At 35.4% G+C, this 15,797-nt stretch overlaps 1 protein-coding gene across 3 annotated transcripts in view; it reads right to left on the reverse strand.

Annotated features, from left to right (window-relative positions):
* LOC143253079 (uncharacterized) overlaps positions 1-15,797 on the reverse strand; it is a 48,242-nt gene that overhangs the window by 30,277 nt on the left and 2,168 nt on the right. For all 3 annotated transcript variants that reach the window (XM_076506290.1, XM_076506292.1, XM_076506291.1), the window contains exon 3: positions 8,221-8,365. In XM_076506290.1, coding sequence (XP_076362405.1) covers positions 8,221-8,357 — 137 coding nt within the window. In that variant the 5' untranslated portion in view covers positions 8,358-8,365. The remainder of the gene's footprint in view (positions 1-8,220; positions 8,366-15,797) is intronic.

The raw sequence follows: 15,797 nt of genomic DNA on the forward strand, positions 1-15,797 counted from the left end.
ATGTTGGTTGTGAACTTAATCCAAAAGTCCTTCTGGACTTGACATCTTACCCACCACCAAGCATGTGCACAGGCTTGCTGGAAAGCAATGCGGTGCAAGATTGTGGGATACCTACGAAAAGTATCCCAGACCCATTTTTCAGCCTTTCATGCCATGTGGCAGGCAGGATTCCACCACAGACAAGGATATCGTGGTAAAAGTGTCGAGGTTTTAGGAATAAATTGAGCAGCTGTCTGTACAATATAGTCAGTTACTGGTGCCACACAGTTGTCTACAGAAAGCTTATAGACAATGGCAGGATCAAGTTCTGCGAGAGCAGTGAAAGAGGGCCAGTTTGCTTGATCCAGCTTCTACTGGGGCACGTGGGTCGGTGGCATCGACCACGGCCAGTCTCTCTCAAAATTATAGGAAAATTATCACTGCCTCATGGATTATTGTCAATCCCCCATCAAAAGTGAGAGAATAGTGAAGAGGAGCAAATTGAGAGATCAATAGCAGTAAAGGACAGAATAGGTGCATGAAAATAAGTATAAGAACCACTATTGAAAAGAGAAAAGTTGTGATAAGAGAGCATATGCCCTACAGATCAACCCCTCCCACCAATATCAGAACTTCCCCAGAGGGGATGTCCAATAAAATCCCCCAGGGTTAAAAAGGGGGACAACAACTATTCAGTGAGAGCATCAGGGTTTGATTGATCATAGACCTCTCCAGGCACCAGGAAAAGAGAACAAACAGTGATGGTATGACCCAAGAAATCATAGATGGCTACAGCCTCAAGGGTGTGTCAAGTGGCAAAGATAGGGTGGGCACATGCTGAAAAACCAGCAGTGCCACCCCTCCATGCACTCGTCCATCACACAACCTGTCATTTCTGTACAAAGAAAACTGCCTAAAGATGACTGTATCAGGAGGTTTCAGATATGTTTCCTGTATGTAAAAGACACACAGGATGGTAGGAAACAATCAATACTTTGACGTCATCCAGGTTAGAACATAAAACTTGACAGTTCCATTGTCTCAAGGTGGTCATTTTTAATTGTGTGTAGGCGAATTGGGTGGAGACTCCTTCTGTTTACAACCATGCCTTTTTTCTTTATTGTCTTTATTCGAGGGAGGTCTCCTAACCTCTGTGGATCCTGCCCTGGGTCGATTGGGCAGGTTTTTGCTGTTGGAAGAGGATTCCAGCAACTGAGGACATGAACAAATGATCGTTTTGCATCTTGAGGTGGGAGAAGATGTACCCGAGGAAATACCCGTACCTGGAGCCAAAGGAAGTGGATCTTGGTGTTTGCTGGAATGTATGTTAGGGTCATAGATGGGTGTTGATGTTGATTTATCAACTTTTTTAACCATAGAAGTCAAAAGACTTTTCATTTGGTTTGAGAACAATTCTTTTGGAGATATAGTGAGATCTGTCTGCACTTCCACTGTAGTAGTGGAATGAAATGCAGCAGCATACGTCCGAGATGAAGTAGTGGACAGCAACTTTCGAGCCTCAGGTAGGTAAGTAGGCATTTCATGTTTATTGGCACAAAGTTTATCTGTGCCAAACAAGATGTAGTACACTATAATGGTATATGGAAATGAAGGTAAAAATACATAAAATATGTAAAATTAAGACCTGCCAGTAAGACTGAAGCATTAAGTTGAAACTTGCTGTCAGTCATCTGAAGTTAGCCTTTCCAGTCTTGGGTTCAGGTGAAAATAAAATTAAAATGTGTAAAAGAAACATGCTAAAACAGTGTATAGTTCAATAGAAATCTTAAGTTATAAAAACCAATGGTTCTTAAAAATGTAAAAAACATGAGTGAGGCAGCCAATATCACCTATGACATTGGCTAATATCAAGGGCAAACCTACCTTAAAAATGTTTAAAATGGCATAGTTATTTTTGGTTGTAATGATGGCATGACAATAAAACATGCACAATTGTGACCTGAGTGCCACACAGACCACACATTGGTGCAACAGTACCAGATAAAAGGAAGTGGCGAGTTAAAAAACTGTGACCAATGACAAAGCCTAGCCAAAACAACTTCCTCCCTTTGATCTTTACAGAAACAAGATGGCCAAAGAGCTAAAGAAGGCTTGATTTGAAAAAGCTTATTATTTTGTTGCTTACTCCAGGTCAACTGCCAACTGTTGTATAGTTGGGTTTTGATAACTGGACCATAGTCCATGTATGGTATAGGTATGGTGGTGACAGAGCCAGAGCAGACGGACTTTGCCACTTTGTCAGCTAGCTCATTCCCACGAATACCAACATGAGCTGGGTTCATGGGACTCCACAAACAAACTTTGGACTGGAGATATACAAAAGGCCCTGGTACAAAGCCGAAGTCCCTGATGGTGGATAGGATCCAGCATTTTTAGTGCTGAGGTTCTGGCAGAACCATAAACCATAGACCTGTTGTCAAGTTTGGATTGGATAATAGGACAATAAATTTTAAGCATGGAATATTTATCTACTCACCAAGAGGTGGAAGAGAGGACATGGAGGATGTTCAGTGCTCTTATACATTTGACACGAAGTTGTTTGATATGGGAAATAAAGTTTAATTTACAGTCAAACATAAGACCTAAGAACTTTGCCTCAGGAATGACAGGAAGTAAAGCATACTCAATATGAGCTTCTGGATCTGGATGAATATCCCACTGGCAGCAGAAAAATACACAAACAATTTTAGAAAAAGAAAGTTGAAAACCATTTGCTGTGGTCCACTTAAGTATAGGATTTATTGCAGTTTGTAGTTACCACTCAATAAACCTCATATTTGATGACTGACATGAGATGTGAAAGTCATCAATGAAAAGACCATTTGCAACTATATGGAATAGCTGTTCACTGATGGCATTAACTTTATAATGAAAAGTGTGACACTCAGAACACAGGCCTGAGGAACTCCAAGTTCCTGTGGGAAAAAACAGGAAAGTGTTAAGTCCACACAAACCTGAAATTGGCAGTTCATTAAAAAATGCTTAATAAAAAGTGGCAAATTGCCACACAATCCATACGAGTGAAGATCTCACAAGATGCCATATCTCCATGTTGTATCATAAGCTTTCTCTAAATAAAAAAAATAGAAACAAGATGTTGTCGCTTCAATAAGGCTTCTCTAACTGACATTTCAAGGGGAATTAAGTGGTCTATCGTGGAGGGTTCTCTTCAGAACCCACAAAGAGTGGGTGAAAGAAGGTTGTTTGATTCAAGGAACCAAACAAAACAAGCATTAATCATCCTCTCTAAGGTCTTACTGAGACAACTCATTAAAGCAATGGGATAGTAATTTGAAGGAATCTTTGGATCCTTCCCAGGTTTAAGAATAGGGAGTACAATAGCTTGGCACCAAGCATCAGGAAAGACATTCTCCTGCCATATCCAGTTAAAGACAGCCAGGAGAATAGTAAGAGAGGCAGGAGAAAGTTGGTGTAGCATCTCATATGTTATCAGGTCCAACCAATGTATTGCCAGACTAATGAAGTGCAAGTTTGAGTTCCATCAGTGTAAGAGGGCAATTGTAGTCATAGGGATGATCAATCGAAAAGGAAAGAGGCAAATGTTCAACTTGTGTTTTAATAGCTAAGAAGGAAAGGGATGCATTTGAAGAGCCAGATATGAGAGAAACATTCACCAAAAGTATTGTAAATGCTCCAAGTATCAGCAACTTCATGGCCATTGAATATTAAGATAGAGAGGAGAGCAGAACTATACCATCCACTTACCTTCTGAATCTTGTCCCATATGACTTTTCAACTGGTGGTTGAATAAATATTGGAGGTATATTAAATCCAAGATTCCTTCTGGCTTTGATGTCTAACTTGCCGAGTCTGTGCATGGGCTTGCTGAAATGCAATGCAGTTTGTCAGCATGGGATATTTACGAAATTTATCCCAAGCATGTTTCTGAGCTATTCGTGTTATAGAACAAACAGAATTTTACCAAGGGCGGGGATGCCATGGGAAAGATGTCGAGGATTTGAGGATGCACTGAACAGTTGCCTGGACAATACAGTTTGTTACTGCTACTACACAATCATCCATCGATGATTTTTATAACATGGCAGGATCAAGTTCCAAAAGAGCAGTGAAAAAAGGCCAGTTTGCCTGGTCAAACTACCACCGAGACACACGGGTCAGGTGGCACTGACCACGGGCAATTCTCTCTTAATATGATTGGAAAATGATCACGACCCTGTGTACTGATGTCAACCTCCCAAGAAAAGCAAGTGAAAAGCAAAGGGGGGCAGATAGAAAGATCAATAGCAGTAAATGACTGACTGGGTGCATGAAAATACACATAAAAGCCAGTATTGAAGAGAGACAGATTGTGATTCAGGAGCATATGCTCTATAGTATGACTCCTCACATAAATACTAGAACCACACCAGAGGGGATTATGCCCATTAAGATCCCCCAAAATTAAAAAGAGGGTTGGCAGTTGCTCAATGATAGCATCAATGTCTGAGGGATGATATTTTTTTCCAGGGGTAAGGTACAGAGAGCAAACAGTAATGGTACAACCCAGGAAATACAGATGGCTACAGCCTCCAAGGGAGTATTCAATGACAAGGACCAGGTGGGCACATGTTGATCAATCAGCAGTGCTACTCCCCCACGTCCTTGTCCTACACATGACCTGTCATTTCAGTATAAGGAGTATTGTTGAATTTTGACTGTATTAGTAGGTTTTAAAGAAAGACATTGGGACTGATAAAAGTCAATCAAATCCTTGGTGTCAGAATCCTCTCCTCCCCTTCACGGATCACCATGCATGGCACACACGCAGGTAGATGTTTAACTCCCAGAGGAAGTAAAGTGAAAGTACAGAACCTTCTCTGGGAGGTCCCCTCACAAAGTACAGGAATCCACATTGAGGGGTTCAAGCCTCAGAGTAAGTAATGTTTTGAATTGTTTTTAAATGCTGCACCTTGTTTTCTTCCAACCATATAGGGCAAGAACGAAACTAGGACAAGTGACAGCCATTGCAACTGATGCAATGAGGGTCCATTTCATCCTCTTTGGTATTGTGGTCCTTGCCACTGCAATGAGCACATGTCAAGAAACCACGACATGATGTCTTTGAGTGACCGAATTGCTGACACTGGAAAAATCTGAGAGGGTTTGGAATGTATGGCCATACCCTGCAATTAAGATAACTTGCCTTGATGATAGCAAGTGGAAGTGGTGATGTAAATGTCAGAATGAGGACATTGGCCAGCATCATAATTCCATCTCTGCGGAGTGGAGATACACCTCACTGCAGAAACTTCTTGGGTGGAGAAACTGACGAGAATCTGACTCATGGATGTTCTTCAAATCCCTCTCAACAATAACTCCTGGTGATGAATTCAAAGTAGCATGAGGCATAACCCCAATAGGTATATCCCCAATCACCTTTGAATGCAATTGGAGTTCACTGTGTTGAGATGTGGATGTTTTTCCCATATGTCACCAGAACAAAGCTTCTTTACTAACTCTGGAGAGCCAGCAAGTCCCTCCAGTCCCTTCTGAATGAAAAAAGGGAGACACCTGTCCTAAAGTTTTGTCTGAAAGAGAATGTAGTATTACAAAATGAGGTACAGGTGTTACAGATGTTGAAGATTGCAGCTCAGAGTCTTGAAGATGTGGTCATTTACCTATGAACGTTTTTTTCACTATTTTAGTTTTTATTTGGAAGATTCATATTAAAAAAAAATATTTCAGTGTCCAATGGTCCCACCCACCATGAAGCCCTGTGAGGAGATGCACTACAATGCTAAACAAGGACAGTGCAGCAACGCCAGGGTTTTGTGAGCACTATACCCAAACACCAGCATCAGATACAATGTCCATGACACCTGTTGAGAACATCCAATGCGAGTACTTGGTTGACCCTACTTGAAGTGGACCAGTCGACTGACTCAAGTGGGCCACCCATCTACAGCAATTCAAGGCCAAAATGGTGTGTTAGGGTTGGACCCCTCCTCCCCTTCATAGGTCACCACACACAGCAAACACATGGGTGGATGTTTAGATCCCAGAGGAGGTAAACTGAAAGAACAGAATCTTGCCTGGGAGGTTCCCTCACCACGTACAGGAAACCACACCAAGGGGAACAGAACTTGGAACCACACACTGCTACAACGTAGTACAATGGGTCTTTTGCAAGGAAAGGCAGAGCCCTGTTGAACAGATGACAGGAAGGTTACAATAACTGCATCACACACAATATGTTATAAATATATGGCAATATGAATAACCAGTATAGACAAAACTGAGCAACAGGTCCAGAAGAATATAGCATCATGGTCAAAAAAGACCAAAAGGGATCTGAAACATGCATGTGGCCATAATTGAGAGCAACATTTTCCCATCAGCGGAAGGAAAGAATATCCCAAGAAACCCTATACGATTCCCACAAGAAAAATGTCAGACAGAAAAAGAAAGTCTTATGCAGAAAAATGGGACAGATGTAGAAGAAACAGGAAATGTTGGACCCATCTCCTCAAGTGAATAAACTGAACTTTCAAATGGTGGTCCAGAATGCTGGTGTCTGCCCAAAAAGTTGCAAGTGCGTCGACCTGAAGCCCTAAGGGGAGAGAGGCATATCAATGCCATCATCATCAAATGAGATGGCAAAAGCACAGTACAAACTTAATAAATGGGGACAGAAAAACAATAGCAAGAAATATAACATAAATCTGAAGTATAAACTCCAATATACTGACAAGTGCTGAAAGGTATCCTTGGGAAGGTACAGTGAACTCTAGGGAGGAGGAGGAAGACAAAATTATCAGCCTATGCTTGTAAAAGGTTTGAAAAGTAGAAGAATAAGGGCACAAACAGGACACAATGTGCATTTCACTTACAGCTTAATCGTTCTGTGAAAAAGGCTGAAAAAATATCTGATCCTCTCTTTTGAAAATCTTTTTGACACAAAGTACAAGAATCTCAAAATTAAAAATATATGCCATTTGACAATACGGTACTATCTGCTAAGCTCCTTCAATTTTCCTGTTTCTGTTAGATGTAAAACTTGTCTCTATACCTTTAAGTTTGATGTCTTCAAAAATGTATCCATGCATGTTAGTGTTTTGTGACCAGAAGTTATTTGCTTGTACTAACTGTTAATTTGTCATTACTGAAATGTTCTTTTATAGTTGTTTTGATTCGAATTACATATCGGAAGTAGCATTTTTAAAACTGGATTAAGTATATAATGTTTTCTTGTAGAGTAGGTTTTGGGTTTAATGCTTTTTAACTGCTTTCAGTTTGTTTTTTTTAATCAGAAAATTTGTCCACTTTTTTCATGAACTTACAGGTTTGGCACAACTTCCTGTTGCAAGGATGATTTCTGCCCCATGTCAACTCGGTGAATTTAGTGTGAATGCAGTTTAATTATTAACAGTATTATTCATGTTTTAATTTCTAAATATTGCATCACATTATCATTTACTCTATTTCCCACCACCTTTTGCTGTTATTTTACTTTCTTCTTTATAAAAAATAAGTTAACATTTGTTACACCTATTATACTCAAGCTTTTAGGTACTATACACACATCTTTCCTTCAAAATAACCTAAAGTTGTTGGTGTCAGGTTATTACGTATCAAAGATGTGTGTAAAATACATAAAATACTTGAATATGATAATACTTGTTACACCTCTTCTCATATTCAAGTCTTTTATGTACTGTACACACATCTTTGGTACAAAATAACCTGACACCAACTCTAGGTTATGAATAGCTTATTCTCAAGGTCAACTCATTTTAAACATCTGATTGATATGATGTTGACATCCTTGCTTGTATATTTGATCACATTCATTAACCATAACCTTTTATTCCCTTGAAGAAGAATAGTGAATTTGTCCACTTTTTTTCATGAACTTACAGGTGTGGCACAACTTCCTGTTGCAAGGATGATTTCTGCCCCGTGTCAACTAAGAGGTGAATTTAGGTAAAAGCACCCAAGTTTTGGGTCTCTTTTAAAGACCATTGCAACTTTTGTATGTGATCCTGTATGCTCATTTCTTAACCAGAAGTTTACAGGATATACATATTATTTGGAAATTATTAACAAATATTAAAAAGGAAAATTCCACACATGAATTATCAAAGTAACCTTGAAACTCCTTTTCCTAATTGTTCTAATAACTTCTTTTATTTTCTTTCAAGTGTATCCAAATTATGACCATATGTAAATATATACTGATCAATATGTAAGTAATCTTACCTGAGATTCATTTTATGAGTAGTAAAACCCAGGTATGAATCAAGAATTAAGCTGGTCACTAGATCATCATTCTCACAAAGTTCTTTGGCAGTCATTCTTGTAGAAGACATTGTTCGACTGTTCCCTTGAACCACCATACTTATTTCTTAAAAAAACACAAAAAACATTAAACCATTTATTGTACTATTCTGATGACAAAGCTTAGTAATACAGACAGTTAAAAAGCAAAAATAGTAATTTTTTAACTAATTGAAATAACTATTTCTACAAATGTGTTACATTTCATGTTCAAATGAAAATTAGATTCAATATTTTGTCACACAATGTTTTTAAAAAGAGGACAAAAGTTAGTTCTCTCAAATTATTAAGGTTTCTCAACTTAGCATGGGTCCTAAGCCAATATTCTAGAGGTAATGTACAATATTGACAATGGGAGACTTAAGGTTTTCCTTTCACACTCTCCCTCAACATAGAGTTAAAATAATAATCTCAAACCAACTCTTCTTTTTATGAATTCATAGATATCCAATGGGAGACTTAAGGTTTTCCTTTCACACTCTCCTCAACATAGAGTTAAAATAATAATCTCAAACCAACTCTTCTTTTTATGAATTCATAGATATCCTTCTTAACTCTTTGCTACAGATAGATTCATTGCACCCAGTGTGTAACTTCCAAAGTAACCATGAGAGTAGTCATACTATAACTTTTGACAATGTATGCTTATCTTCACAAAATTTTGCAGATTATCAATAAACATTACAAGTCTTTTGTATATAAAATACCAGGTTTGTTTTATTATTAAGTATTAAGCTTTCAAATTGAAGATTTATTTATTGATTTTTCTTTCAAAAGGTTGAATTTTTAGCATGCAAAATAATTTTCATTGTAGGATAAAAAATACTTTTCTGTATTAGAAAATTGTCAAATGTAATTATTTCCTAAATAAATATGAAATGCTTTTAGAAAAACTATATTTTATCTTCTCTACTTAACTCTATACATGGTTGGTAGATTTGACTTGCCTCATAACAACCATAAAAATTAATAAATAAATCTAAATTATCCTTCTTTTTTTACTAGAATGATTGCAAATTGTAACAAGAAACCACAAAGGTTTATTCTAAGTAGTTTAAATCTTGTAACATTATACAGCTATTTATACTTTTATTATTATTATTGGCCTACAAACCATATCTACCAAATGTAAATAATAATTTTGTTGGATAAATATATGTATATACATAAAGAAATGTCAAACAATATTACTATACCAATGCTACAAAATTCATCATCCTTCCTAACTAAGTTTTATTTGGATCTAAAAACTTCTTATCAGCATATTGCCTTAATCACCACTCCTCACTTCAAACTCTGCAATAGCAGTAACAGCTTTACCTGTATAAATACTTTAAGATGACTGAGAGAGTTAAGTAGTTCAAAATGTGTACTTTTGATTGCTTATAAATATGTAGAAGTAGGTATAGGTAAGCAAGTATTTTCAAATAAGGAAGAGGTGGGCAGAGTTGCTGTGACGAGTTTTGATAAATATAATGATAACTAAGCAAAAAGAATGGGTAGAAGGTTCTTATTTTATATTCTAGATTGTTGGTAATGTTAATTTAAGTTTTTAATTTGTTTGAAACTATACTTTTACCCCATTCAACACACCTTGAGCAAAAGCAGAAAATGATGTACCATGTGATACAAAAAACAGATAGTTTTTTTTAAATTTATATTTGAACTAAAATTTAATATTTTTTATACAAAAATTTGAATTACAAACAAATTTATTTCAAATTCATGTACATACATTTATAAAATAGTAAAACGTTTTAATGAAAGTCTGTGAAACATGATGACATGAGCTCTGATATCTACTCATACAAAAATAGTTAAATGCCTGTGATGTGCTGACTTCCAATAGCAACTTAAACCACAAAAAATAAACCATCCTGTTAGAAAAATAAAACTGTCTTCTGTAATTCTTAAACTTGTCTCCTATTGTATTCAGGATACAGCACATAGAAAACAGAGGCCTTAATGCCTGGATCCAACTGGTAATTTTTGCCATCTTTAGTAGGATCACATTTTAAGCTGATTTTCTCAAGATAAAATAAGATTTTAACTTATAACGTTACTATTTTCAGAATTATCCTAATTGACACTAATTTGAACCCATGAAAGTATGTTTATACCTTTTTCTTAGAGTACTAACAAATAATTTATATAACATAAATCATCTTTTAATGTGTAATCAACATATATAAATACATCCTAAAATTCTACAAGCTTCCCTTTTAGCAGCACAACACTGCCTCATTGGCTTTGATGACTCATCTAAAACCATGCCAAAATTCTTTCCTCCTAGTATGAAAAATCATGACATTTGTTCTCTAAGCCTTTCCCCCTCCTCTAATTTATGTATTACCTACCTTTAAAATATAAAATTTAACATGAGTTACTCATTACTATATAGATATCAGCATGGTAACATCTAATTTTTATAGCTTTGAATCTTATTTGTTTAGTCTTAAACTAGAAAATTCCACTTGTTATGCATGTCACATCCTTTTCTTTACAAATTGCAAATAATTCTCTCCGACATTTCATACTATATCATTTGTAACCAACAGAAAGGCAAGGTATATATATTGAATATGTAATGTTACACTGTTTTACAGAGTCGATGTTTTCAATTTGAGTTTTTCTCTGTTTTCAGACTGAGCAGCAAATGAGTTTGTAAAGAGCTACGGTATAGGAAATAACGGATAAAACATTTTACAGAAGAAAAACATTTAATACTTATTTAGGTTATAAATGTAATGCAAATGAAATAAAATTTTTTTTAGATGATAATCATGATAATCACTTTGCACTCAGAGTAGTTAACACACTGACAATAGATACATATATAAATATATTCACAGACAAATTGTAAGTAAAAATACTTAATTTAAAAATCTGATTTTTTGTGTACAAGACTTGTAATGTTTACTAGAAGTGTTCAAGGTTTGTTAAGATACACTTAGTAACTTTAGGGTTATAGTACGTATAGTATCATGATTACATACCAGTTTTGAAGGCTTAGTCAAAATGAGCAAGTTTACAGGGGAAGGATAAAAGTTGTATGATTTTCTCCTCACCAGTTTATTTTAGTAAAAGTACTGATTATGGATAAGAATAAACACATTACTTTGTGACATTTTCAAATATTTTTATATACAAAGTTAATAAACTTCATTTTCCTTGCATATCCTCACACACAGATTTTAAAAAATGATTCACTTCAGCTAAATCCTGATCATCTTTTCAAGTTTGCCCAAAGCTGAAAAAAACTTGAATAAAAAATTGCTAAAATATTAAGAACAATTAATAACACCAAAAACCAAAAATCTGGTTTCATCATCATGGTAGGGAAAGCATAGTTAGTCCAATACATAGCTTTGTGCTGTGAGTTGCGACTAGTGTATTAAGATCAGCAAACTTAAGTTAATCAAAAGTAATAATGAAAAATCTTGATGGCAATATTTTGTTTACTAGGTAATTGGTATAATTTAAAAGACCAGTAATTAGAAACACCAACTGTGACTAATTGATTATTTTCATGACAATCACTTCAATCATAGTTTAAATTAATTATCTTGCATGTCACTAATTAAATGATCAATTAATGGGAAACAGAGTATATAAAAATCCATCATAGTAATGTTTTTTGGATGAAAGGACAAATATGGTTACAACTGCATATATGATGAAAATAACAAAATTATGTAATAGATCGTATAATTGCCAAGTTTCTTAATTTTTTTTATTTAAAGGAGGAGGATGTTTGAGATGGTACTTTTCATCATCCTTCTTTAAATAAGAAACATAAAACCTATTATTCAACATTTTGAATAACAATTATTAAGACCAGTACCAGATGCAGAAATTACTGAGCACAGAGCATTATAACCAACACTATCACTGACAGCACTTATTTTTATTGAACACTGAATAATCTGAATATTTTATTGTGGGTAACAGAAATTTTCTTTGAAGTTACAAGATATCACATTAAATATATATTTCAAATCCAACTAGATTTCAATTTCATTGTTTAATTTATATCAGTGATTTTATTAATAGTAGAAAAAAAATGTTTGATGGTAAGATAGACTAGATTTTATCATTCAGTTTTCATCATCTTAAAAAATACTGTGCCATCTTGTAAGAAAATTTCCAACACAATATATTCAGTGGTTTTGAAACATACCAGTACATGAAATTCTAAATTACCTATTACACTGGTCAACAATTTTTTTCGAAATCTCAGTTGCATAAGATTTTTTTACTCATTCTTACCCTTTGTGACCTGCTAAATTCAAATATGAAAACGATTCAGCTCTACATGCTCTAGTTTTAATGCAATTTTAAGTTTTTCATTCTAGCCTTTTGTGGTCAAATTAACACATTGATGTCTCCTTGTAGCCATGATCAGATCTGAAACAAAATCTAAACAATTTTAATATCTCTGTTGATAACAAGCCGGACGCTTTCTGTTATATTTGTGGATGCTTCACGCTTATTCGTCAAAGGCGTAATATAACGTCGTTTGTGAGGCGTGCTTATAAAGCGTACTTTGGACTTGCTCTTGGTGACCAAGACAAGAAATGGGCCCCACATATTGTGTGTCATAACTTCGAGGAAATGCTGCGTGACTGGACAAAAGGGAAACGTAAGGGTTTACCTTTTGGAATTCCCATGACCTGGCAAGAACCGATGGACCACACAACTGACTGCTATTTTTGTCTGGTCAATACAAAGGGCATTGGCAAGAAAAGCAGACAAAATCTCATATCCTAGTATCCCCTCAGCAATCCGACCTACTCTGCACTCTGATGAGCTCCCAATCCCAGTTTTCAAAGGATTTCTTCCATCTGAAGATGTGGGTAGTGACCAAGAGCAAGAGACTGCTGATGAAACTCAAGAAATATTTTCAGAATCTGGCGATCCTTCTTATGAGACCCACAGTCATTAACTCCTCAACAGTTTAGCCAGCCGGAGTTGAATGACCTTGTGCGTGATTTGGGTCTCTCCAAAAATGCAGCTGAAGTGTTAGCTTCCAGGATGCAAGAAAAGAATCAGCTGAGCCATACAACTAAAGTGTCGTACTTCAGAAATCGGAGCAGGCTTTTGTGCCATTTTTTACAGAGGAGAATATGTTTTTTTTATTGTCATAATATCTCAGGTCTTCTCCAGGAATTAGGGATGCCAGTATACCATCCAAATGACTGGCGATTATTTCTAGATTGTTCTAAGCAAAGTTTGAAGTGCGTTCTACTTCATAATGACAATGTCTATGCAGCTGTTCCAATTGGACACTCTGTGTATTTACGAGAGGAATATAATGACATTAAGACTGTGATTGACCTACTAAAATACCACAAGCAAAACTGGACAATTTGTGTGGACCTCAAAATGGTTAATTTCCTCCTAGGTCAACAAAGAGGATTTACAAAGTACCCTGCTATCTTTGCATGTGGGACAGCTGAGCTCGAGAAAGCACTGAAACCAGAAGGAGTGGCTCATACGTGAGACTCTGAAGGCAGGTATGCCAAATATTGTCAACGATCCAATTGTCAGTCGAGAAAAGATCATATTTCCTCCTCTCCATATCAAGCTGGGCTTGATGAAACAGTTCATGAAGGCGTTGAATACTGACGGTGAATGCTTCCAACACATATTTTCTGTGCTCCCTGGTTTGTCCTTCGAGAAGATCAAGGCAGGTGTTTTTGATGGACCACAGATTACGTGCACTTGTGCGTGATCAAGAATTTGCCAGAAAGATGAACGACAAGGAAAGAACTGCATGGCTTTCATTTGTGGTGGTGATGGCAAACTTTCTCGGTAATAAAAAAGCTGACAACTATGAAACCCTTGTAGCGAATATGTTGTCAGCCTTTCGCGATCTTGGATGTAACATGAGTGTCAAACTCCATTACCTGTACAGTCATCTTGATAGATTCCCTGAGAACCCAGGAGCTGTAAGTGGCGAGCAAGGCGGCGGTTCCATCAGGACCTCAAGACCATGGAAGAGCGTTACCAAGGGAGATGGGACAAACATATGATGGCAGATTACTGCTGGAGCATTAAACGAGAATGCTCTGAGACAGTCCACAAGCATAAGTGCTACAAGCAGAAATTCATGACTGAGTAGACTGCAATTGAGCTTTGCCTCCTCATAGTAGCAAATGTCTTATCTACTAATCAGTTTTATATAAATCAATTGAAATATAACTTGATATAAAATTGAATTTATATAAATAACTTGAATACATTTATACTATCTTGCATTTTCTTTTTTATTACCCAGCTATATTAAAGAGTTTTATAACATATTTTATTACATATTTTTCATGATAGACTACGACGTCAATGTGATGATGACGAAATTTTGAGATTTTCAAATACCTTGATTGCAAAAAAAGTAGAGCACTGAGGAAAAAACTAACTTCAGATCTGAAATCAGGGCAAGAAATTATGTAATACCAAGTGTTTGATATAAATGCAACAAAAACTTTGTTGACCTGTGTTATTGAAGTCCATCTAAAAAATGAAGTAAAAATAATTACAAATTTGCTTTTCAAATATCAGTGTAAAACATCTTTTACCTCATCAAAAACAAAAGCAAAAGTAGTGAAAGTTATGTTAATCTATGCAGTTTGCTTGTATTTTCTTTTATTTTTAGTTTCTCTTCACTATATTTGTAAAGATATTTAAATTTTCCTGTTGAAAATTGGGAAGCCATGAGTACTTCTAATAAGACAAACAATTATTTTTATTACAAATGAAGTTTTATAATGAATTCGTGTTATTAGTTTTATGATATCCAAATATACAAGTATTACAAATTCCTAGGTAAATTTGATTAACTTTGCTAATTTACTGTCATCTTTTTATAAATACATTTTAGGAAGAAAACCAATTTAAGAATTACAAACTTTTATATTATCTAATTTAACCCATGCTCACAATATGATTATACACTCTGCTGCCATTTCATAAATTCTGTTGTAAAAATTTATACCAAATATCAAATAAATGAGTAAATACCTTGCTTAGAAATAAAAAAAAGACAATAAAAACTAGCAGTATAGTATTTAATGAAAATTACTTATGCCTCAAAGAACAAAAACATTTCACTATTATTATTCTTGATCAACTGGATTTTGATAACTGGATTAATCTATATAATTGATAAGTATCAAAATAATCAACTGAAACTGTAAACAAATCAATATTACAAAAATAGCTAAAATTAATGTTTCCACTCATTACTATTTTAATTTTCTACATTAATGAGAATAATTATTAAAGAGCCTGATAATCAAAATACTCCAACTGCTCAGCTTTTTTCACATAACAGGAGATTCTGGTGGGCTGGGTAGCTTCCAGATACTCCACATATTTAACTCTCTAAAAGTAAAAAACGTACTTCTTTATTTACTTTCAACTAATAGCCCCGTATGTAAGCAAGAATGTTCACTTTAATTTGTAAATCTATTTACACCTTATATCAACTTTTTAAACAA

The sequence above is a fragment of the Tachypleus tridentatus genome, chromosome 6 (assembly GCF_004210375.1).
Source record: "Tachypleus tridentatus isolate NWPU-2018 chromosome 6, ASM421037v1, whole genome shotgun sequence".
NCBI lineage: Eukaryota > Metazoa > Arthropoda > Merostomata > Xiphosura > Limulidae > Tachypleus > Tachypleus tridentatus.